Below are 22140 nucleotides of genomic sequence, written 5' to 3' on the forward strand. Positions count from 1 at the left end.
CTCAGAGATGAACAGGCAACATAATTACATAAACCTTGTTTCCATTGGAAAACAACCAAAAATCCCCATCCTTCCTCTAAAACCGATCTATCTGGATTATCAGTTGCTAGCCCTTTGAAGAAATGTTCCTCTAAACTGCCTGACGGGGGAACACCAGCAATTGTTTCATGAGCTATTCTCCAATAAAAGACAAATAAAAATAGGATTAGTAGCTTTCTCGTTACATTAATATCCCAGTATAACATCCTGTACTTCCCCCCAAGGGCCTTTGCAGGACATCTATATGGGCTCAGGCTGCTTTGCAAAGCACCAACATCCTTTTGAATGGATTCCAATGTCTCTATCATTTTTTCCCCTCTTGATCCAATCACCTACCCTCAGATATTAATTAATATTCATGCCCCATGAGACCTGAGCCTTATAATTAATTTTTCTTTCTCTTGGACTTCTCTGGCTTTCCCAGCTCACATCAAGCTAATCACCAAAAAGCACACAGTCCAGACACAATTCAACTATTCCTATTTCTGTGGGCCTGGGCTAGCCATGATTGTCCACTGAGAGAGTCTTCTCTTCTCTATGACAAACCACGTGAGTGGCTTGGCTTTTTTTTTTCTTTTTTTGGTTCCTTAAAACATTGCTCAAAACACACTGGGGCCACAAAAGCTTTCTAGAATAATTCCAGCTGGCTCCCATTGTTCTAGTCTCAGGGGCCCCACCCTGTAGCACTCATGACTCTGTGTCTATACACTGCTATATTTCTAGGATGGACTCTTTCCCCACTTCCTTTATAATTTCCCAGAGGGCCTAATGTGGTGTCCTCTACCTTGAGATTTTTCCCTAAAGACTGATAATAATGAAAACCAGGCAGCTAGAGAGGAGGGGAAAAGATTAAAAGTATGTTTTTGCCTTGAGCACAGTAATAGGAATAAAAAGATTCACTCCCACCTGAGCATCGTAGCTGTGTGAGTACTTAACTCAGCAAATATTTACTGTGCACCTACTATGTGCGAGGCCTAGGATTAGACACTTTGTTTTTTACTTTAAACTCTCTTTACAGATTCCTCAATTCAAAATGATGGACTGCATCATCTGCTAATAAATAAGTAAACCTTTAAACATGCCAGCACTCAGAAAATGGAAAATGAGCACCTGTGCCAAGAGAGATTTTTTTTTCCTTGTGCAGCATAAGCTAAGCCAGCCTACTGGACAGGTACCAAATCAAGCAATATTCTCTTCTAGCACATTCAGGATGCAATAAGCACACAAATCACCACCCACCCTCCTTGCTCTGTGCAGAATCCACTCCTGCAGGGCTCTCTGCATACCCCCAAGGTATCAGGAGGACACAGGGCAAGTGAGGTAAGGTGAGGCATTATTGTTAGTACCAGAAGCAGAAGCGATAGCAGCATCTGCAGGTTACCACAAGGCTGCTGTGAGGCCAGTCTTATTAAATACTCAAGAAGGACTGTATAGACATGATTATATATTTAGGTCACTTACAAAGCACAGAATTAGAAACTATCTTTTGTTAAGGTTCCTACCAACAGCTTTGGGGTACGATGGGGATACTGTGTGTATGTATGTATTTTTCTAGGGGGTGTTTCCACCCAACACTGACACCCCTTTCTTCATGTATACTGAACTACCTCTCCTACTGACTCCTTCCTCCAAACACACGTCTCATTAATGAAGGGCTCAGTTTGGCCTCTCCTATCTCTCAGAGTACGGTGCTCATGCTCTGACACAACAAAGGAAGGCTGAGTCTTTTTTTCTTTTGAAAAAACTTCAGTTTCCTTTGTCCCTAATATCTTGCAGAATAAAGGCAATGGAGGCAGCCACTTCCTAGGTTGAATCTGAATCAAGGAGCAAGCATTTAAGAGTTTGTTGTTGTACATGCCATAAACAAACAAAAGTGTTTGCCCTGTATGAACTTCCATTTTTCAGTGAATAGGCAAAGAGGTATGGGATATGGGCTTTGGGGACAGGAGCATGTTTTTTTGCATTTTGGAGGGCAACTGGGGTTAAATGACTTGCCCAAGGCCACATGGCTAGTAAGTGTTAAGTGTCTGAGGCTGAATTTGAACTCAGGTCCTCCTGACTATTCACTGCGCCACCTAGCTGCCCCAACAGGAGCATTTTTTAAAGGGAGGGGAAGATTTCACTTCACACTTTGCTTTGCCTCTCTTAAATGTCTTATTCTGTGTTGCTGTGTATGGGTTACTTTTGTTGCCTTAGCAGACTATTTGCTCAGTGAAGACAAGACCACGTCTTTTCTTAGGAAGCAATTTGGTGGCTCAATGAATAGTATGTTGGATCTATAGTTGAGAAGACCTGAGTTCAAATGCTACCTCAAACACTTACTAGCTGTGTGACCCTGGGTAAGTCATTTAACCTCCATCTGTCCCAGTTTCCTCATCTACAAAATGGAGGCAATAATAGCACCTTCCTCCCAGGGTCCTGGTGAGGAAAAAATAAGATATTTATAAAGTGCTTTGTAAGCCTCAAAAGCTTTGTGTAGATACTAGCTATTATCATCTAAGCTTTCTATCTCCTCCAGTGTATGGCCTGCAGCTGATCCTTAACAAATATTTGTCGTTCTTATTATCTTTATTTAAGCCCAGGCTTGCTTAAGGTCTGAATCATCAACCACAATTTGCAAAAAAGATAGAATTTTAGGGTCAGAAGGGATGACAAACAGAGGTCATCTAGTCCAACCCATCTCTGTATTACAGGAATTCCTTCTACACTATCTCCTAATAAGTAAGTCGTCCTGTTCGCCAGAAGACCTTTCTAGCTCTACAACTATCACTCTATGATACTTTAGGGTGGGGCAACTCACTACCTTCTGGTGACAACCCATTCCACTTTGGGACAGTTTTAATTAAGAATCTTTCCCCTATATTGAGCATGAGCCTTCCTCTCAACGACTCCCAACCCCCTGTGCCTAGAGCCAGGCAGAGAAGGATTCTTCCTGACTGTTTTAGCTACTTTCCTGACTTTACCACTCCTTCTCTAGGGCTGCCTTGGTAAGGATGAGAAAAAGTCAAGGCTCCCAGGAGAAACTCTACGATTTCCCAACAAAGGAAATGGGTACAATGAGGATAGAGTAACAGAACAACTTGGATCACAAAAGCTAAATAAAACAAAGTAGCAGGGCCCTCGGTGGCACCAACCAGGCTGCAGTGGAGAGGTGCCAGGCAGGTGAGACAGAACAGAGGCACCCACTACAGACAGGGCTCAAGCCTTGGAAGCTGTGACAATTGCCAAAAGAAGTCATCCATGTTTGTAAACAGCAGGTGTTAGCACAGCCGTAAAAAGTTCCAGCTCAAGGTCATTTAATTCAATCTCTTCATTTTTAAGAAGAGCCAAATACAGCCCAGGGAGAGGTTCAGAGATTTATTCAGGGTTACAGAGTTGTCTTTTCAGTCATTCCTGACTCTTCGTGACCCTATTTGGGGTTTTCTTGGCAAAGATACTGGAGTGGTTTGTCCTTTCTTCTCCAGCTCATTTTACAGATGAGGAAACCGAGGTAAACTGACTTGCCCAGGGTCACACAACTAGTGTCTGAGGTTGGATTTGAACTCAGGTCTTTCTGATTTCAGGCATCATGCTCTATTCACTGTATCTCCTAGCTGCCTTAGACTTAGCTGGCTGGGGCATTAAAAAGCTAAATGACTTGTACATGATCACACAGCTAATATATATCAGAGGCGGCATTTGAACCCAGGTCAGACAGCCATTAAGCATTTTCTTTACAACTCCAAGGCCAGCTACTTCTTAGCAACTATCCATGTCAACAAGGGAAAAGGTGCATTTCAAGATACAGTGATCAAACAGATATACACATACACAAATATAATAGTTACATGTAATATAGAGTGTACCTCTAAAACTCATTTTAGTTCGTCAGTTTTACCTTGATGCTATAAACCTCTAACTGAACTATTAGGAAATTATCATCTGTCCTTATAATCCTGGGATGGAAAACCAAATGGGTATAGAAGTGGCCAAAGAAAGAAGAGGCAAAGAAATTGGATAAGCCGTAATCCAGCTCCAAACAATTGAAGGCTGGCATCTGCTCAACCAATTTCCTTTCAACAAATCTGCCTGGTCTAGGAATCAAAAAAAGGGATATCAGCAGTGGATCAGAGTGACCACTCAGAAGAGGCCTTGGTAACGGAAGTGTCAGCAGTACCCTTCAGCAGAGAGAGTTTAATTTGCTGGTTCAGGAGGTATGATGATTACGAGGTATTTGCTTAGAAACATAGATGCCTCCTGGTACAGCAGACAGTTAGCTTCTAATACAAGTTAAGATGCTTTCTAGACAGAAAAATAGCAGTCCTACAAAGATTAGGGGGAAAATCTCCCGCAGTGACACTAGCCTAAGCCATACTGTTACATATACATATACATACGTGTGTGTGCATATAGAGACATATCTATATGGACACGCATACATGTGTTCTCCTATAGCTTCCTGAAAAGTCCTCCAACCCACCAGTTGGTATTTCCTAAGAATATGATGATATTCTTAGATCTGTGGGATGGCCACTTCTCAATAAAATAGATTACTAGCCAGGAGTCATCATAAACCAGGCAGCATGGTACAGTGGGAAGAACAATGGCTTTGGAGATAGAAGACCTATATTCTAAACCTGCTCCTCTCACTTAATATTTTAGAAAAGTCGTTAAACCGGGGTGGCTAAGTGGTGCAGTGAATAGAGCATGGGCCCTGGAGTCAGGAGGACCGGAGTTCAAATCCTGCCTCAGACACTTAACATAAAAAAATTAGCCTTGTGACCTTGGGCAAGTCACTTAACCCCAACTGCCCTACTTTCCCCCTCCAAAAAAAAAAAAAAGTCATTGAACCTCTCTGTGTCTTAATTTCCTCATCTGTAAAGTAAGGGCGTTGACTAGCTGACCTCTAGGATTTCTAGGTTTCTTCTAGTTCTAACTCTATGATCCTAAGAAGAACTGGGAGTTCATAAAATGAAAGGCTTAGGTGCCCTTCCCTCTCACCCCCCAGGGCTAGAAAGAGGTCTAAAGACATTGAGGAATTCAACAGACATTTCTTAGTAACCTACAGTGTGCAGAGCACCGGGAATTGTTATTAAAGTATTATGTGAGCTACTCCCCTAAACCAGAAGACTGTTTCCATATCTTTTGTGGCAATTTATATAGTGACTAGCATGCAAGTGATTCCTATTTTACTCCCCTCACTAGATTACCCTAAATGCCAATCCATCCTGGAACAATCAACTGGTCATCTATGACCAGAGTCAAAATTTCAATAAGCCCCATTCTCTGCTTTTATGGTGCTCACAGCACAGTAAGGAGAGAAAACACAAACATGGATAACTACAATCCATGATATTACATAATACATGCATTAAAGGGTTCATGAAATATTCTGGGAGGTACAAGGGGTCAGGAAAGGGCTTCAGGGAGAAAGTAGCATTTCAGGTGGGTTTTAATAATAAAAACAGCCCCAATGAGAATCCATCCTTGCACAATTGATTGGCCATCTGCCTCCAAATGAATGAATAAAAACACATTTATTAAGTGTTTACTATGTGCTAAGGGCTAGAGTGACAAATATAAAAGTGAGATACTCTAGGTTTATATTCCATTGGGGAAGTAGCAGTTATAGGGGAGTGGTGACCAGGGAGTGTTTGGATTTAAAAAGTCCCAGGAATGGTCTGTGGAGCTTTAGAGAGCATACTGACACACCCTTTCCCCTAGAAATGGCAGTTCTGATTGTATTATGCTCCCAGACCTGGAAAGGATCAGGCAAGAGGGTGGTGAGCAGGAATGAAGAAAAGGTCATCCTCATCAGTCAAGAGGGATGTCAAGATGGCCAGGGCATAAAATGAAGCCTGGTCGAAGCTGGCTAGATATGGTATGCCATCTAAAGCAAACGGAGTACCTATGTCAAGCATAACTGAAATAAGTCTTCCCACTCTGCAGCTGCTTTTGGATTTGAAAGGTAGGTCTGATTAAAGTCCCCAAATGAGATCCTTACACTCGAAGCATGCCACTTGGTAACCACTTGACCTAGTGAGGTCTTTGGGAGAGTTATTGAAAAACCAACTCTCAGAAGACACATGAATAAACAAAGTCATTATCATCTGACATACTTCCAGTCTGTAAGTCTCTCTAAAAAGTCACTGTCAGTAAGTAAAAGGAACTCCAAGTGCTATCACAGTCCACTGGCCAACTAGGGCATAGCATCTACTCTACGATAAATCTGTAAGAATTTTAGCATATTTCAAAAAAAAAAAACAAGAAGAAAAGGAGTTGTGAGCATTCTCCGTATCCTTCACAAATTATCATGTATGGAAATATTTGTATACATCTTGCTATTCTCCCCTCTCCCCCAGTGGAATATAAGTTCCTTGAGGGTAGGTCCTATTTTTCATTATGTGTTTTTATCGCCATTGCCTTACTCGTTCAATGCCCAGGCACTGAATAAGTATTTGTTGGATCGAATTGTTAACATGCCATTTTATCTTTAGGAAACAAGTACAATTAAATTTCATATACATGAGTTGATCAGGAAGTTTCCCCCCCATTCCACCTCTCTCCCTGGAACCAAAGTTCCTTTTAAAGGACTAAAGTGTGAGACACTCACATACCCCTTAATGACACCATACAAAGACAATATATACAAAGTACAGGAAATCTATGATAAATAATCAGCTTAGCTGTTCAACTTTTCTTTAAATGGCCAAATGAATGTGGACCATCCAGCTGCCTTCTAAAAAGAATGATCACTGACATCCAGAATTCTTATTCAGCAGGCTCTAATAAGAATAATTATAGTTAGACGAGGCATTAATCAGTTTGGCAGATACAGGAGTTCTGATAATGAGGCTAAAATTAGTAGCAGGGAACCTCTGAAGGCCACAGCACTTCAAAGATAGATAAGCTGAATGGATTTACCACTGACTCTCAAGCCAGGTTCCCCCCATTCCCACTACTGCTTTTCTGGAAGTTACATTTTTGTTAACACTCAAGGCCCCTGTTTTTCAAAGCAGGTGTTTGTGAACCTACTGCATGGTTACAGGAATGCCATGTTACTCAGAGCATAAACTCCTAAATGTAGCCTGGTCCAATCAGTTAACAAGCATTTATTAAACACTTACTGTGTGCCAGGCATTGAGCCTAGGCCTTTTCATTCTTACCCTACTCAACTTCAAACCCGAGATCACATTCTAACCAACATCTCCATCGCACACCCATGCTCAAACAGCAAGAGGGCAACATGGAAACAAGGGCCACTGCCACCACTTTGTTACTGCCCGGCATACATAGAGCCCTGTGTTAAGTGCTACGTGGGAAGGATAAGGAAGGAGGATCTTTGTCTACAAAAATCTGTAACATCATGGGAGATAACAGAAATAAACAGAATGCCACAAACATGGGCAAACATGGCACATGGAACTATATACCTGAGCATAGGGAGAAGGAGACACTGTGGGATAGTGGGGAACAGCGATTAATTTGGTATCAATAGGACCTGAGTTTGAATCCCAGCTCTTCCATTTACTATCTGTATGATGTTGATCTTAGCCTCTCTGGGCCTCAGTTTCTCAGCTGCAAAATAAAGGGGCTAGACTAGATGAACTTTAAATATACTGTCAGCTCTAATTCTATGTTTTTATGAACTCAAGTCAATCTATCCTGGCCCTTTGAAGTAAAACATGGATTAAAGGGGGAAGGAAAGGAGCTGGCAGTAACCCTAGAGGTCACTGAGTATAATCCCTTCCCCCATTTAATAGATGAAGAAGCCAGGCACAGAGAGATTAAGTGATTTGGGAGACCTGTAGATTATAATAATACATATAGGAGGGATGGCAAGGAGGCTTGTCTGGCTTAAGGGTGGGGGAAAGCCTAAACTTGGGTGAAGAGGAAGATGAGGGTGGTTGGATTTGGTGAGATGGGGTGACTCTGTGAACAGAAAGAAGGGAAAGTTAATGTTGACTCTACAGCAACACATAAGGCATCTAGATAGGCTGTGGGAGCTTGAAAGCCACAAAGTAGCCACACTATTCAAATGATGCTTTGAGGACATGCTACCTGTTGGGATGGATGAAAAGAACTTAGAAGAGAGGCTGGGAGCAAGCCCACCAGCAGGTAGTTTCAGGCATGCTGGCATGGTCTCAGATTTCCATTTGGGTAAAAACTGTTGGAAATGGAAAGAAAAAGGGAGATTTAAGGGATATGGTAAACTGGTTTCAAAGTGAAAGACAGACCAAGATGGAAGGATCTCCCCAAATGTGCCTAGTAGACAGAATGCTACACTTGGCATCAGAGAAATCTGGGTTCAAATTCCAGTTCTGTTCCTTAATATCTGTGTGACCTTAGAGAAGTCATTTTACCTCGTCGGGACTCAGTTTCTTTGCCATTAAAAAGACAAGGTTGGACTCACTGGTCTCTAAGGCCCTTTCCAGATTTTAACCTCTCTGCTTATGAATTGGTTTCAAATAGCACCAATGATCCTCACTGTGAGGCCAAAGGCAAGCCATTTCATTTCTTGGACCCTCCATTTTGCCATGGATAAAATAATGAAACTCATAGCACCCACCTCCTATGGCTCAAACAAGAGAATGAATGTGAGGTCTTATGCAAACCTGAAAGCGTGCTATGAATTGAACGATTAGGATTATTACTTCCTCTGAGCTACCAGAGAATTTTATTTCCACCTCTCATGGAATTTATATGGTGATCGGTGTTAAAATGTACTCCTGTTTTATCCCCCTCTACTAGACTGTATGTTCCTTCTTTGCCGAGACCATATTTAATTCATCTTTGCAACCTCTCCAAACTATTCTGAACACAGTAAGTGCTCAGTAAATATCTGCTGAATTGAAGCCGGAAGCTTCAATTGAGTCGTATTGAAGAATGGAGTACTGGAAAATTGGGGGGGGGGGGGAAGAGAGAGGGGAAAAACAATAATAACGGATTACCTGTCTACAGAGCCTTAGGTTTACAAAGCCTTTTACATACATTACCTCAAGTGATTCTTACAACAGTCCCATGAGGTAGACAACACTGTCATCATCAACATCTTTTTACAGATGAGGAAACAATCTCAGCTGAAATCACAGAATCTCTGAAGCCATCTGGGTAAGTGCCTCACCCAATATGACAGTAAATGGTGAAACTGATACTCAAATTCACTTTAAGTTCAAAGCTCTATTTATATTACATTAACCTTGATGAACGTTTTTTAAAAAATTAAATTTCAAGTAGCAATACAGCAATAATTACAGCAACTCACATTTATGCAATGCTGCCTAATGTACATTATCTTTGATCCTAGTAACAGCCTTGCCAGGTAGGTGCTATTATTATCCCCATTTTACTGATGAGGAAACTGAAACTCAGAAAGGTTTAATGATTTGCCCAGAGTTACAAAGCTATTTTCTGATTATGGTTTCAGATGCAAGTCTCCATCACACCATGTTTGGCACTCCAATGGGAGTGGGAGAGAGGGAGAAAGGGAGAGGGAAAGGGGGAGAGAGAGAGAGAGAGAGAGGGAGAAAGTGTGAGTGAGAGAGAGAGAGAGAGAGGTGAGACAGAATGTGTGTGAGAGACAGAGAAAGTGTGTATGTAAGCATGTGTGTGTATGTGAGAGAGAGGTGAGAGAGTGTGTGTGAGACAGAGAAAGTGTGTATGTGTGCATGTGTGTGTGAGAGATAGAGAGGTGAGACAGACAGAAAGAGTGTATGAGAAAGTGTGTGTGTGCATGTGTGTGTATATGTGTGTATGTGTGAGAGAGAGGTGAGACAGACAGAGTGTGTGAGAAAGTGTGTATGTATGCATGTATGTGTGTGAGAGAGATAGGTGAGACAGAGAGAAAGTGTGTGAGAGACAGAGAAAGTGTATATATGAGCGTATGTGTGTATGTGAGAGAGAGAGGTGAAACAGAGTGTGTGAGAGACAGAGAAAGTGTTTATGTGTGCATGTGTGTGTGTGAGAGATAGAGAGGTGAGACAGACAGAAAAAGTGTATGAGAAAGTGTATGTGTGTGTGTGTGAGAGAGAGAGAGAGAGAAAGAAAGAGACAGAGAGAGTATGTGAGGGAGAGACAAAAAAGAGAAAGAGACAGAATGTGTGTGTGTGAGTGTATGAGTGTGTGTGTGTGTGTGTATGTGTGTGTGTGTGTGTGTTAGAGGAGTAGAGCTACAGAGAGAGTATCATTGGGCTTCTAGGTTCTCAAATGCCTTTGTGATGGGTAGGCAGGAGGGAAAGGTAAGAATGTCCTAAAGGCCAATGGGAGATTAAGCAGAACTGTCCAATTAAACTCAGGACATTGCTGGGTGTTGTGTAGGTCACAGAAATCTGTTTCCCCTACTGCTTCTTCTCTAGTTCTTGACTTATAGAGACCAAACAAGGGCCTCTCTCCTCTGGCTTCTCCATTACCAGAGGGTAGGACATTATTTGCATAGACCTACCATAAACTCCAAAATCCTTCCATTCTAGGTAGTTTTTACCAATGGAGGTGAGACCTCAATGCCAAGTATAGGGAGGCAAATTTATAAACTTTAAGTGGTGTATCCAAATCCCTGCTGTCTCTTGGCTTTCCTCCTACTGGTCTGAAGGTTTCTTTTCAGTATATTTTGCTGAATAAACATTTTCCTCTGACTTATTACGCATGAGTGTCTCCAGAAGGCTCTGTCTTAGGCCTTCTTCTCATTCCTATACTTTCGTCTGGCAAACCTCAACAGGCACCAGGGGTTTAATGATCACATCTATGCAAACAATTCCCAAATCTATATACAAGCTGAACTTCGACCCTGCATCACCAACTTTGGAAGATATCACCCACTGGCTGTAGCATCACCAACTCAAGATGTCCAAAGGAAGCATTCATAATGCTCCCTCAGACAGAGCCCTCCCCCAAACTTCTGAGCTTCTACTGACAGCTCCACCATCTTTGTAGGCCCCCAGATTTACGGCCTTGGGTTCACGCTTCATTCTTCTTCCTCCACTCCCTCCCTGCCCCCATTCCATCACTGGCCTCTACAATATCTTTGGCATCAGTCCCCTTTTCGCTACTCCTGGGATAGAGCTTTGGCTGATGCCTATGCTTAACGAACAGGAAGAAGAGGAGGATTCAGCAAAGGAAAGGTCAGATAGGCAGGAGAACTAAGAGATAGAAGTGATTCCAAAGCACATGAAATTTATAAACTTGCTACTTTATATCCTCTAGTGTAATTCAGGCCCTTACCACCACTGGCCTCAACTTTTCAAGTCAAGTCAGTCAAATCAAAAAGTATTTATTATCCACCTACTATGTGTCAGGCACTGTATCAAGTCCTAAAGATACAAAGAAAGGTAAAGGACAGCCCCTTCACTCAGGAAGTTCACAGCCTAATGGAGGAGACAACCTGCGAACAACTCTGTACATATAAGACACATTCCAGTGTAAACTGGAGGTAACCAACAAAGAGGAGACGCTAGCATAAAGGATGGACTTCTTGGAGAAGTTGGGTTTTAGCTGGGACTTCCAGGAAGCCAGGGAAGGTAGCAGGTAAGGAGAGACAGAATTCTTGGTAATGGGTAAAGTCAATGAAAACACATGGGGCAGTTAGGTAGCAAAGTGAGTGGAGTCAGGAAAAACCAAGTTCACATAGCTTCAGACACTTACTGGCTGTGTGACCCTGGGCAAGTCACTTAACCCTGTTTGCCTCAGTTTCCTCAAGTGTAAAATGAGCTGGAGAAGGCAATGACAAATTGCTCCAAGTATATTTGCCAAGTAAACCCCAAATGGGGTAAAGGAGAGTCAGATACAGCTGAAACGACTGAACAACCACAGCAAATGAAAACAGAGTTGGCAGATGGAGAGTCTTGTTTAAGGAAGAGAAATGAGGTCAGTGTTACTGGATCACAGTGTGTGAACTGGAGTAAAGGTGTAAGAGGATTGGAAAAGGAGGAGGGGGCAGGTTATGAAGGGCTTTGAATGACAGGAGGATTTCATAGCTGATCCTGGAAGTGACTAAGTTTACTGAATAGGGGAGGTGACATGGTTAGATGTGTACTTCAGGAAGATCACTGAAGATAACTGAATGGACAACAGCCTGGAGTGGGGAAAAGACATGATCCAGGGACGCCAACCAGTAGTTGGCTAATAGCAACAGTCCATGTACCAGGTGCTAAGAGCCTGTATACAGGTAATAAGAGTATGAGAGTAAAGAAGGGGGCATATAAGAGAGATGGTATGAAGTTAGAACTGACAGAGCTTGGCAGTTGATTGGATACAGTGAGAGGGGAAGAGATTGAGGATAACAAGTTGGCTGGGATCATGGTGACTGGGGGTGGTGGCCTCCACAGTAAGTCTCCTAATGAGTGTTCCTGCTTCTAGTCTCCCCCCCTTCAATCCACCTTTCACACAGCAACCTAAGGTTACCGTGGCACTACCCTACTCAAAAATCTTCCATGGCTCTCCATTGACTCTAACCTTTAGAGCCCTTCCCAACTGGGCTCCCACCTCCCTTTCCAGTTTTATTCCATATTACTACCCTACTACATACTCTATTCCAAAGCAGACCCTTTGGTATTCCCCAGAAATGACATTCCATCTCCTGCCTCTGACTGTGTCTTTGCTCAAGTGGTTCCTATGTCTGCAATGCCCTCCCTAACCCTTCAAAGGACACCTCAGGTACATGAGGCCTTTTCCAATCACCCCAATTGTTAGCAATCTTTTCTTGAAATTTTCTCTTACTTTTGTTTCCTATGTATAAGTACTATGTATTGTATATACCCTAGATCTCTACCTCCAAGAGATCATCAGCTTCCTGAAGGCAAGATTCAACAGCAATATATCGGAAACAATGAGCACATAGTAGGCAATAAATGCCAAAACTGAATCAAGAGAGGTGAGTGAGCTTTCTATTATGATAAAGGTTTGGAAGAGGGAGAGGAGATGAAAGCTAGAGGGGGCAATCGGGGGTGTTCTACATATAGGTGGTAACTGAAACCATGTGATTGGACGAGTTCCCTCAGGGAAGGTGTTAGAAGGCTCAAGCAGATGTGAAAGGGGGGAAAACTGAGCCACAGCTTCCATTCCCTCTCACCCTCTCATTTAAACCTCATTTTGGCACCAGGCCTGTGCTAGTGAGAAGGGAGGGGCAGATAAAGGGGAGACACACACTCAGCTTTGGTGGTGGGAGTTAAAAACAGGCTCTGTGAGTAAGGAGGGGAATCCACAGGGAGTCTCTGGCTTTTAAGCCGCTCAGAAGCCCTACAGCAAGGATGCATCTGGGGCTAAATTAGTCCAGTCCCCATCCACACAGGTAGACACTGGGCTTGCTGAAAGGTTCTGGGTCCAGCCTGTGCATGGCACCAGAGGTTTTAAAGCTGGAAAGGGTCTTAAAGATGGTAAGAGTTCAACCCCTTCATTCTACAGATAGGCAACCAAAGTAGGGAGAAGGGTACCATTTGCTTGAGGGTTAGAAAATAGAACATTTCAATCCAGGTTTTGAGATTCCAAATCTAATATTCTTTCCCAAACTCAAGCGAGAAGCCAGATGTCCAATCATCAGTGCCTAAGACTAGTTTTCCATGATTTCTGCCTTTGTTTGTATTTCTAGCATTTGGCAAAGTGACCTTGTACACGGGAAGCCCATAATAAATGCTCGGTGACTTACGTCCAGGAGTCCCTAAGCATCTGACAGGCTGAGACTTTGGCAGTAACCCATGCCCATGTGTCCATGCCTATGATGTATGCAAATCAGAGAAGGAAACTGCAGGAGTTTGAAGACTGGACTGTGGAGATGTAAGGGATTCGGTGGAAACGATAGAGGGCGGAAGGGGTGTGTGTGTGTGGGGGGGCAGAATTGTAGGTAAATAGTTGAGAAACCAGTGCCCTGGGGCTCTTTCTGTGGCCCTTCAGTTAGAGAGGCTGCAGCTGCTCCAGTAACTAAAAGTTAAGGAAAGCCTCAGGCAGGAGATCCAGCCACCCACCACTTGAACAAAGCAAGGAGAAAGTGCACCACCGTGGTAAAGCTGCTGCTCCGGCACGCCCCGATCCGTCACCTTTAAAGGGGAAAGTTTGTGGGGTGGCTCTTTCCTGAAAGCAAACCCAGGCTTTGTGCCGTGGTTCACGGCTTTTGGGGGGTTTTGGAGGGGGGTGCTGGAGGTTACTGAGTCTGCAGTACGTGCAGATCAAAGGGGAACGTTTCGGCTTTAGAGGAGGGGACCGGGGCTCTGGGTCGGACCCGCGCGCAGCCGGCCTCCCAGCCAAGGCGTTCAAGGTGAAGGAAGCAGCCTCCGGGCTCCCCCCGCCTACCAACAGGTAGAGCTGGAGCAACCCAGCCAGGCAGCCGCCACTCCCCCCCACGGCCGAGCCCTAGATCTGGATCTGGGCACGGGAGGGCTTGGCCTTCTGGCTGGGCATCGGGTGGATTCCAAGCCTGAAGCTGGGCTGGGGGCAAGGGGGTTACCGCAGCACGAACCGCTAGCTCTTACTGCCCTCCCCACCCCCAACCAAAGGGTTCCCCCGGATCCCGCGGTCAAGCTCTGGACAAAACGCCGGTTAAGTGGGGGGGCGCCCCCAAGCCCAGCCAGGCTCCCCTCGGCTTCTCGAGGGCCCCCAGCCCAAAGCTGTCCCGGGAGCCGGGCAGGGGCGGAGAGAGAGGGTACGGGGGCTGGAGCCTTGGGCTGGCCCAGGCCGCACGCAGGGGGGAGGGACACCCCCTCAGTCCGCCCATCCTCTCCGCTCCCCTCCCACCGTCGCGGGGCCCCCGGCTTGCAGCCCTCCCGCGCCTGGCATCACGCCCCTCTCCCCTCAATTCGGCCCGGGCCCCTAGCCCGGACTCACCGAGGGTCAGGAGCGCCAGCAGCAGCGGCCTCTCCCTCGAGTGGCCCATGCTGGCTGGCGGCGCGGGAGGAACTCCCCTTCCCTTTCTCCTCCGCCTCGCCTCGCCTCGCCTCTCCTCTGCCTCCTGCTCCCGCAGCTCCGGAGTCAGCGCTCCTGCACCCGGGGGAAGGGGGGCGGCGCGCCCGCCCCGCGCCGACTCCACTCCTGCGCCTGCTCCCGCCGAAGGGCTTCCCCGACCGAGACCCTTCAGTTGGCGCGCAAGAGCTGCCGTGGATTCCTTTTCTCTCTCTCCCTCTTTCACCTCTTCCTTCTCTTTGGGAGCAGGCGGGGAGCCGGGCGCTAGGGCTGGCCGCGGCTACAGTGTGCAGCCCCGACCGCTTCCCGAAAGCAAAAGGAAAGAACCGCAGCGCCTAACAGCCCGCCCGCCCGCGCCTCCCATCCGGCGCTTTGCCAGCAACAAACACAAACTTTCCCAAGCCCCTCCCCACTTCAGGTAACGGGGAGGAAGCGCGGAGCTCTGGGGATCTCTGGGTGCTGCCCGCTTAAAGGGGAGGAGAACTTCCAGACCCCCACCCTCGTGCCCCCGTGCCAAACCTCCTCCGACCTTTAAAAGTTGGGAAATGCCCAAGATTTTTCTAGGAACAGATAACTCCCCAGGAATCTCCCCAAATCAAAGCGCAGCTCTTTCCCTTCCTGTGAAATTCCGCATCTGTTCCCCCAAAGTCGCCCCCCTACAGAAAATCCACAACAACTTAACTTTCCACAAATCCACTCCGTTCGCTAACTCCTGCAATCCGGGCCATGCCTGATGGGATCCTCCAGCAGGACTCCATTCCTGAGTCTTCCACTTTCCCTCTTTTCTCTGGAAAGACAGAGCAGGGCACTGGTCTGACGGGCAGCTCCCTTCCCGACGCTCTAATCGAAAATACAGAAATATTAATATCACTACAGTGCCTTATGTTTGATCCTGTTCCAGTTTTACATGTGGAACTGAAGGTATATACAGTTTACACACGAGGATGCAACAAAGTAACCAAGCATATATATGTATGTATATGTATATATTATATATATATATATAGTTTTCTTTCCAGTAATGATACTGTAGTTTTGTATAGTACTTTTATAATCATTACATCATTGAACCTTCTGGAGTGGATAAGGTAGGTTTTCTTCTACATTTTCTAATTCTATCCAACAAGTTTTTATTCTCTAAGCACCTAGTATGTGCAAAATCCAGTACTAGGCCATGGGAATACAAAGACAGAAATGATAAACAGGCCCTGCCCCTAGGAACTTTCTATTCTACAGGATGACCTCTGACAGTAGAAAGTTAAATCTTAGGAAGGTCTGGAAAGGTTTACACTACTTATTTTACAGATAAGAAAATTGAGGCCCAGAGACATTAAACCACTTGTCCAAAGTAACTTAAGTTAGTGTCAAGAAAAGAGGGACAGCGGACTGGAACATATCTTTTTGATTTCTAGGTCAGTATTTTTTCCATTACACAATAAAAGCCTAGTACTTGGGGAAGGGGTGGGGAATTTAGTCTTCATTGTCTGAATAATTCATAGATGAGTCAAACATATGGAATCTAGGAAATTGCCTGAGCCCACTCAACCCAGTGTCTCATTAATACAATAGGAAAAAAAAAATCACAGTATTCCTTCCTTCTGAAATTGCCTCTAATTGATCTTGTGGATGCGTCATGTATGTCTCAATTGTACAGAGTTGGCATAGTTTTGTCGCCATTAGAATGAGTTTCTTGTGGACTGGGGTTGTTTTTACCTTTTTAAAAATCTTTTGTATCCCAGCTCAGCACAGTGCCTTCACCCCTAAATGCTTGTTGATTGACTGACTGATTAAGAAAAAGGCAAAGAAAGGTTATGAGGAGCCAAGTTTAGCATCACCCTTAAGCTCTTCTTGCTCATGGCACAGTTATGAGCATGGGTGGTTTAATACAAGTTCATTACTGTTGCTGAAAAAGATAATCCAAAACTCATTCAAATCATCCTCCTCCACCCCCTCTGCAAGGTCCATCTCAAATCCCACCTCCTCTGCTAAGCCTTCTGGATAATTTCAGGCAACCCTTCTCTCCTTTCTTTGATCACTCCTGCCCTTTTCATTTTGTTACTTGATTAGTTCAATTTAGCATTTCATTATACATACATTTTCTTGCACCAGACATCAAATTTCAGTATCAAGTCCCTCAAGTATTTCCCCTCCCTTTCTGGAAACTCTTCTTGCCTGCTTTCTATGGTTCCCCTCCCGAACTCCAACCAGATTCAAAATTTATTTTTCTAGGTGGAGATCTTTGTATAAAGCAGAATGTAAGTTACTTGAAGGTAAGAAATATCTTGTTTCTGTTATAAAATATTTGTTGAATAAATTTTTGTTCATGACATAACCTTCTTTTGGATTTGCAACAACCTAGTCATAATTCTGGACACAGAGTAGGTATTCAATTTCAGCCAAGATTCATTAAGCACCTATTATATGAGGAACATATCACTAGCTAGAGTTGACCGTTTTTAGGTAAGACATTATCCCTGACTTCATGGAACCTGCAGTCTGGCAGGGGAATAAGACATACACAAGTTCTATAATAATTCATGATTAGGTTAGCAGAGAGGCAAAACAAAGCTAACCTACATGGGGTTCAGGGAGGGAGGATCAAGAAACACTGTTCAGGGAGGTGGCTCAGTGAATAGAGCACCCGTCCTGGAGTCAGGAGGACCTGAGTTCAAATCTAGCCTCAGACACAACACAAAACTAGCTGTGTGATCTTGGGCAAGTCACTTAACCCCACTTGCCCTCCAAAAAGAAAAAAAAAGAAACACTGCGCAGGACAATGGACAAAGTGTCGAACTTGGAGGTAGAGGGACCTATATTCAAAACCTGCCTCAGACAATTATTAGCAAGAGGACTCAAAGCAAATCAGTGAGGTTTCTGAGCTTCAGTTTCCTCATCTGTAACATGAAGGGGTTGGTCAGGAGTTCTTAACCTGGGTTTTGTGAACTTATTTCTGATAACTGTAAGTCAGTATGGGCAGCTGAGGGACGCAGTGCTGAGCCTGGAGTCAGGAAGACTCATCTTTCTGAGTTCAAATCTGGACCCAGACATTTACTAGGTGTGTGGTCAAGTCACTCACCCTTTTTTGCCTCAGTTTCCTCATCTGTAAAAAAATGATCTGGAGAAGGAAATGGCAAACCACTCAAGTATCATTGCCAAGAAAACCCCAAATGGGGTCATGACTCACAAGTGTTTCAATATAAATTGGTTGTAATCCTATGTATTTTATTTTATGCATTTAAAAAACATTTTTTTTTTCTGAGACAGGGCTTATAGGTACCTTCAGCCTGCCAAAAAAGTCCATCACACAGACACAGACATGCGTGCGCACACATACATGCACATTCATGTTAAGCATCCTGTATTAGTTCATCTCTGAGATCTTTTCCAAATATAAATCTACTATCATATGAAATATTTATTGACTTGAATAGAACTGAAAGTCCTACTTCTTGTGGGTCTGTAGAGTGATCCTTGTATATCAAAGGCAGCCTGAATTTTACAATTTCATATAAACCAGAAAGAAGGGCGTCCAGGTGGTCAGCCACATCTGCCACACCTTTTGCTGGACCCTGACCACTTCGGTACAAAATATATCACTGCCTAAAGAGAGCTGTGGCCAATGTCCCCAGCAGGAAAGAACAACTTGCTAATTCATGAATTGGGTATTTGTTTATTCCTTCTTTGTGCAGGATAATCAATCTTTTGCTAGCTTAAGTAAGACCCTATTCAGTAGTCTTTTTTATTGCATCTCATTGATTCAAAGGCCTGCCCAGGGCAGGAAGACTACTTTAGTAATCCCAACTGACAGAATTGTTCCCTCCCCCCACCAACTACCACCTCCCAAAAAAGATTCTTCCTGCTCAATACTGTAATGGAAGGCCTCTCCCTGCCAGCTGTCGTTACTCATCATTGAGGCATTTGTAGGGACACTCAGAAACGTTTCTCTGTTAGGATGGGCTGTACCCAGATCATAGGTGTCAATACAGGAAAGTGTTGTCCCTGAAAATCTTGTGAAATGAAATCATGCAGAAATTCCAATGTGTTGTTTGCTGAAGTTTAAGGATGCCTTCAATGAAGGCAAAACATCTTACTTAATAGTTTTTTTTTAAGCCTCCCTTCTTTAGTCATTGCCTTTCCCTTCTGTGATTTTAATCATTCCCTTTCCATTGAATTCTTCCAGTCTTCCTACAAATATCATTCTCGGGTCTACACAACCTATATTTTAAAAAATCATTTCTCAGTCCTTCTACTCCATCAAGGTACTAACCCAACTCTCTCCTTTCATTGACGGCCTTGAAAAAGTAGCCATCATGGAAGCAGGATTCATCATTGTCCATGGTGAATCATGCCTCCTACCTCCTGACAGAGAGGTAATGGATTAGAGATGTAAAAGGATTCATACTTTTCCTTTGGGGCAGGGGGAAGAGGAAGTAATTCTGGTGCCACAAAAAGAAGAGAAAAAGAGTATCAATAAACATTTTTTAAAAATACTGAGGTGAGAACAAAAGGAAGTTCAGAAAAAGAGCAGACAAGCAAACCATTTGGAACTGCTGTGTTAAATGTATTATATAGGTATCTTTAAAAAAAGCTGTTTGTATTAGAGTTTACAGTTTCTATATATAACCCTCTTTTGTTGTTCTTTGTATATAGAAGTGATTATTTGTGGATGGTTGTCAAATTCATAATAATGAAAAAGAAAAATGTCTTCAAAGTATTTTATGACCAGGTTCTTTCTTTTCCTCACATCTATTCAGTCATAGAATTCGATATAGTGACATAGTGGTTATATCCCTGGACTTGGAGTCAAGAAGTCTTGAGTTCAAAACTGGCTTCATATACTTACAAGGGGTCTTCATACACTTACTTAATCCTTATCTTCTTTTAGTTTCCTTATCTGTAAAATGGGGATACTAAGAGCACCTACCTCCCAGGCTTAAAGGGTTGTTGTGAGGATCACACAGATAATGTTTGCAAAGTGCAGTTTAGAACAATGCCTGGCACACAATAGGTACTTGATAAATACTTTTGAAAAACAAAACAAAACCATAAGATCACAGATTGAGAGTTTTAAGGGACTTTGGAGGCCATCTGGTCAAACCCCATCCTTTTACAATTGAGGAAACAGATTAAGGGAGGGTAAGTGACTATTCAGTGAGCAAGTCCTTGTCATCTGACTTCTATTCCTGCCAGTATGCTGAATTTGCTCTTCCAGAGTTCACCACTGAGCTCCTTATTACCAAATCCAATGATGTATTTTTCAGTCCTCCTCATTGACCTCTCTGTAGTATTTAATACTGTTGACAGCTTCCTCCTTCTGGACTCTCTCCTCCTCACCTGATCTCCAAAGCACTACATTGTTCTGGTTCTCTTCAAAACCCTTAAACTGTTCCTTTTATATTTCCATCAATAATTTCTCTTCCTCTTCCTCACTTTTTTGATGTCGGTGTTTGACAACATTCTTCCTATCTTTGACCCTTTTCCATTTTCTTTTTGTTTTCTCCTGTGGTAGTTTCTTTCCTTCATTCATGACAGCCCAATTTTCTCCTTCATGATATGATTCCCAATGCATATCTTCATCACTGATATTTTTTCTTCACTTCCAGCCCCATATCACCAACTGTCCATAGGAGACAGGCCAACACCTACCTGCATCTCCCAATAGTATAATACAATAACCTCAGTATGTCCAAAACTGAGTCTATAAAGTTTTTCTCCAAAATTGACTCTTCCTTCTTACTTCTCTATTCTTATTACATCATTTACCACATTTCCCATGTTCCAAAAGCTAGTTATACCCTTGTCTTCATCCCATGTATCCAATCAGTTGCCAACTCCTATCCATTGCCATTCTCTTACCTCTCTTCCCTCCTCTTCATTCTCACTTTTACCATACTAATATAGATCCTCATTACCATCCTTTTAGACTGTTGCCAATACCTCTTAACTTCTATTTGTTCCTCTGCTCTCTTCCCCCTTCAACCCTTTCCTCACACTTTCCCCATATTAATCTTTTTGTGTGTGTGCATAAGTATAATTGTCACCCCTTCATTTAAAACCCTTCAGTGGCCCCTTATTTTCCATTTTAATTATGACTATACTTCTTGACCTGACATTGAAGTCCCTTGTACCTTTCCAACTCTTATCTTATGCCCTCAATTCAATTCCAGCCAAACTGGAACTTGCCGATTTCAATATGTAACTCACACTTTCCCATTTCTTTGCCATTGATTTGACTAGTCTCTCTGCCTAAAAAGTCCTCCTAGAATGGCTCAGTGAGTAAGAGCACTGGCCCCAGTGTCAGGATGACCTGGGGATCAAATCCGGGCTCAGATACTTAGCACCACACCCAGAAATAACTAGCTGTGTAACCTTGAGCAAGTTATTTAACTCCAATTGCTCAAAAAAAAAAAAAGTCCTCCTAGGCCTTATAAAATTCTGTCCACTCTTTAAAGCCCAGCTTAAAAGCCATTTCCTCCATGAAATCATCTTGATCTCCCAGTTGACAATGATCTTTTTTCCTGCTCCCTCATGACTTAACTGAGAATTTAGTCTATACACTTTATTCATTGATCTTGAATTAATTTATATTATTGTGATTTATGTTTTATGAGGCTTGGTGTCTTCTCCACTGGCTAGTACAGTAATCTCTTCAAGTGAGACAGATGTTTGAGGAACGAATAAATGAATACATAGGTAATAGGGGGCCCTACACACTCGATTCAATGGGAGAAAAGATATTAGAAAAGATTTAGCTCAGATTCTACTAATAGACCAAGCGAATCACAAGAAGGACAAATCAAGATTTAGAAGTGGAAGAGATGGAAGAGGCTACCTAATTCAATCTCTCAATCTCGCAACTGAGTAACCGAGACCTAGAGAAATTGAGTGATTTACCTAAGGTCACACTGTTTATAAGGGGCAGAGCTGGGATCTAAACTCAGTTCTTTTGATTTTAGATAACTATTAAGAAAAATCATGCAATAAAATCATTCTCAATTCATTACAAATGGGACAGAAACAATTCCCCCTCCTGTGACCTCCTCACTCCCACCTCCCAGGAGGGAAAAGGAACAAATTCTTCTGCCTTGTTTTCTGACTCAAATCCCTTTCCAGGAAGCTCCCTGCTTGGATCTCAGTTGCTTCGATTGGTTTGAATAGCTGTCAATCACAGAAGCTCCACCTTCTTATACATCTGCATCCAGAAACTGCTTCTCTGCCAATTCCACCCCCAAAGCTGTC

General features: G+C 43.4%; 1 protein-coding gene and 1 long non-coding RNA gene across 6 annotated transcripts in view; one reads left to right on the forward strand and one right to left on the reverse strand.

Annotated features, from left to right (window-relative positions):
* The window catches only part of PTGFRN (prostaglandin F2 receptor inhibitor), an 84993-nt gene extending 69763 nt beyond the window's left edge, over positions 1-15230 (reverse strand). The window contains exon 1 of one of the 2 annotated variants that reach the window (XM_069090248.1): positions 14827-15230. In XM_069090248.1, the coding sequence (XP_068946349.1) occupies positions 14827-14875 (49 nt within the window). In that variant the 5' untranslated portion in view covers positions 14876-15230. The remainder of the gene's footprint in view (positions 1-14826) is intronic. The other variant, XM_069090247.1, reaches the window with a different exon arrangement.
* Positions 15231-15494: 264 nt separating this feature from the next.
* Positions 15495-22140, forward strand: part of LOC138162807 (uncharacterized) — a 164782-nt gene continuing 158136 nt past the window's right edge. For 2 of the 4 annotated variants that reach the window (XR_011168717.1, XR_011168714.1), the window contains exon 1: positions 15495-15873. This is a non-coding gene — a long non-coding RNA (uncharacterized lncRNA). Of the gene's footprint in view, positions 15990-17130; positions 17172-22140 lie in introns of all 4 variants that reach the window. The other 2 variants (XR_011168715.1, XR_011168716.1) reach the window with 2 other exon arrangements.

The sequence above is a fragment of the Petaurus breviceps genome, unplaced genomic scaffold, assembly GCF_028583685.1.
Source record: "Petaurus breviceps papuanus isolate PSGF00001 unplaced genomic scaffold, PetGlider_PUasm1.0 186, whole genome shotgun sequence".
In the NCBI taxonomy this organism is placed as follows: domain Eukaryota; kingdom Metazoa; phylum Chordata; class Mammalia; order Diprotodontia; family Petauridae; genus Petaurus; species Petaurus breviceps.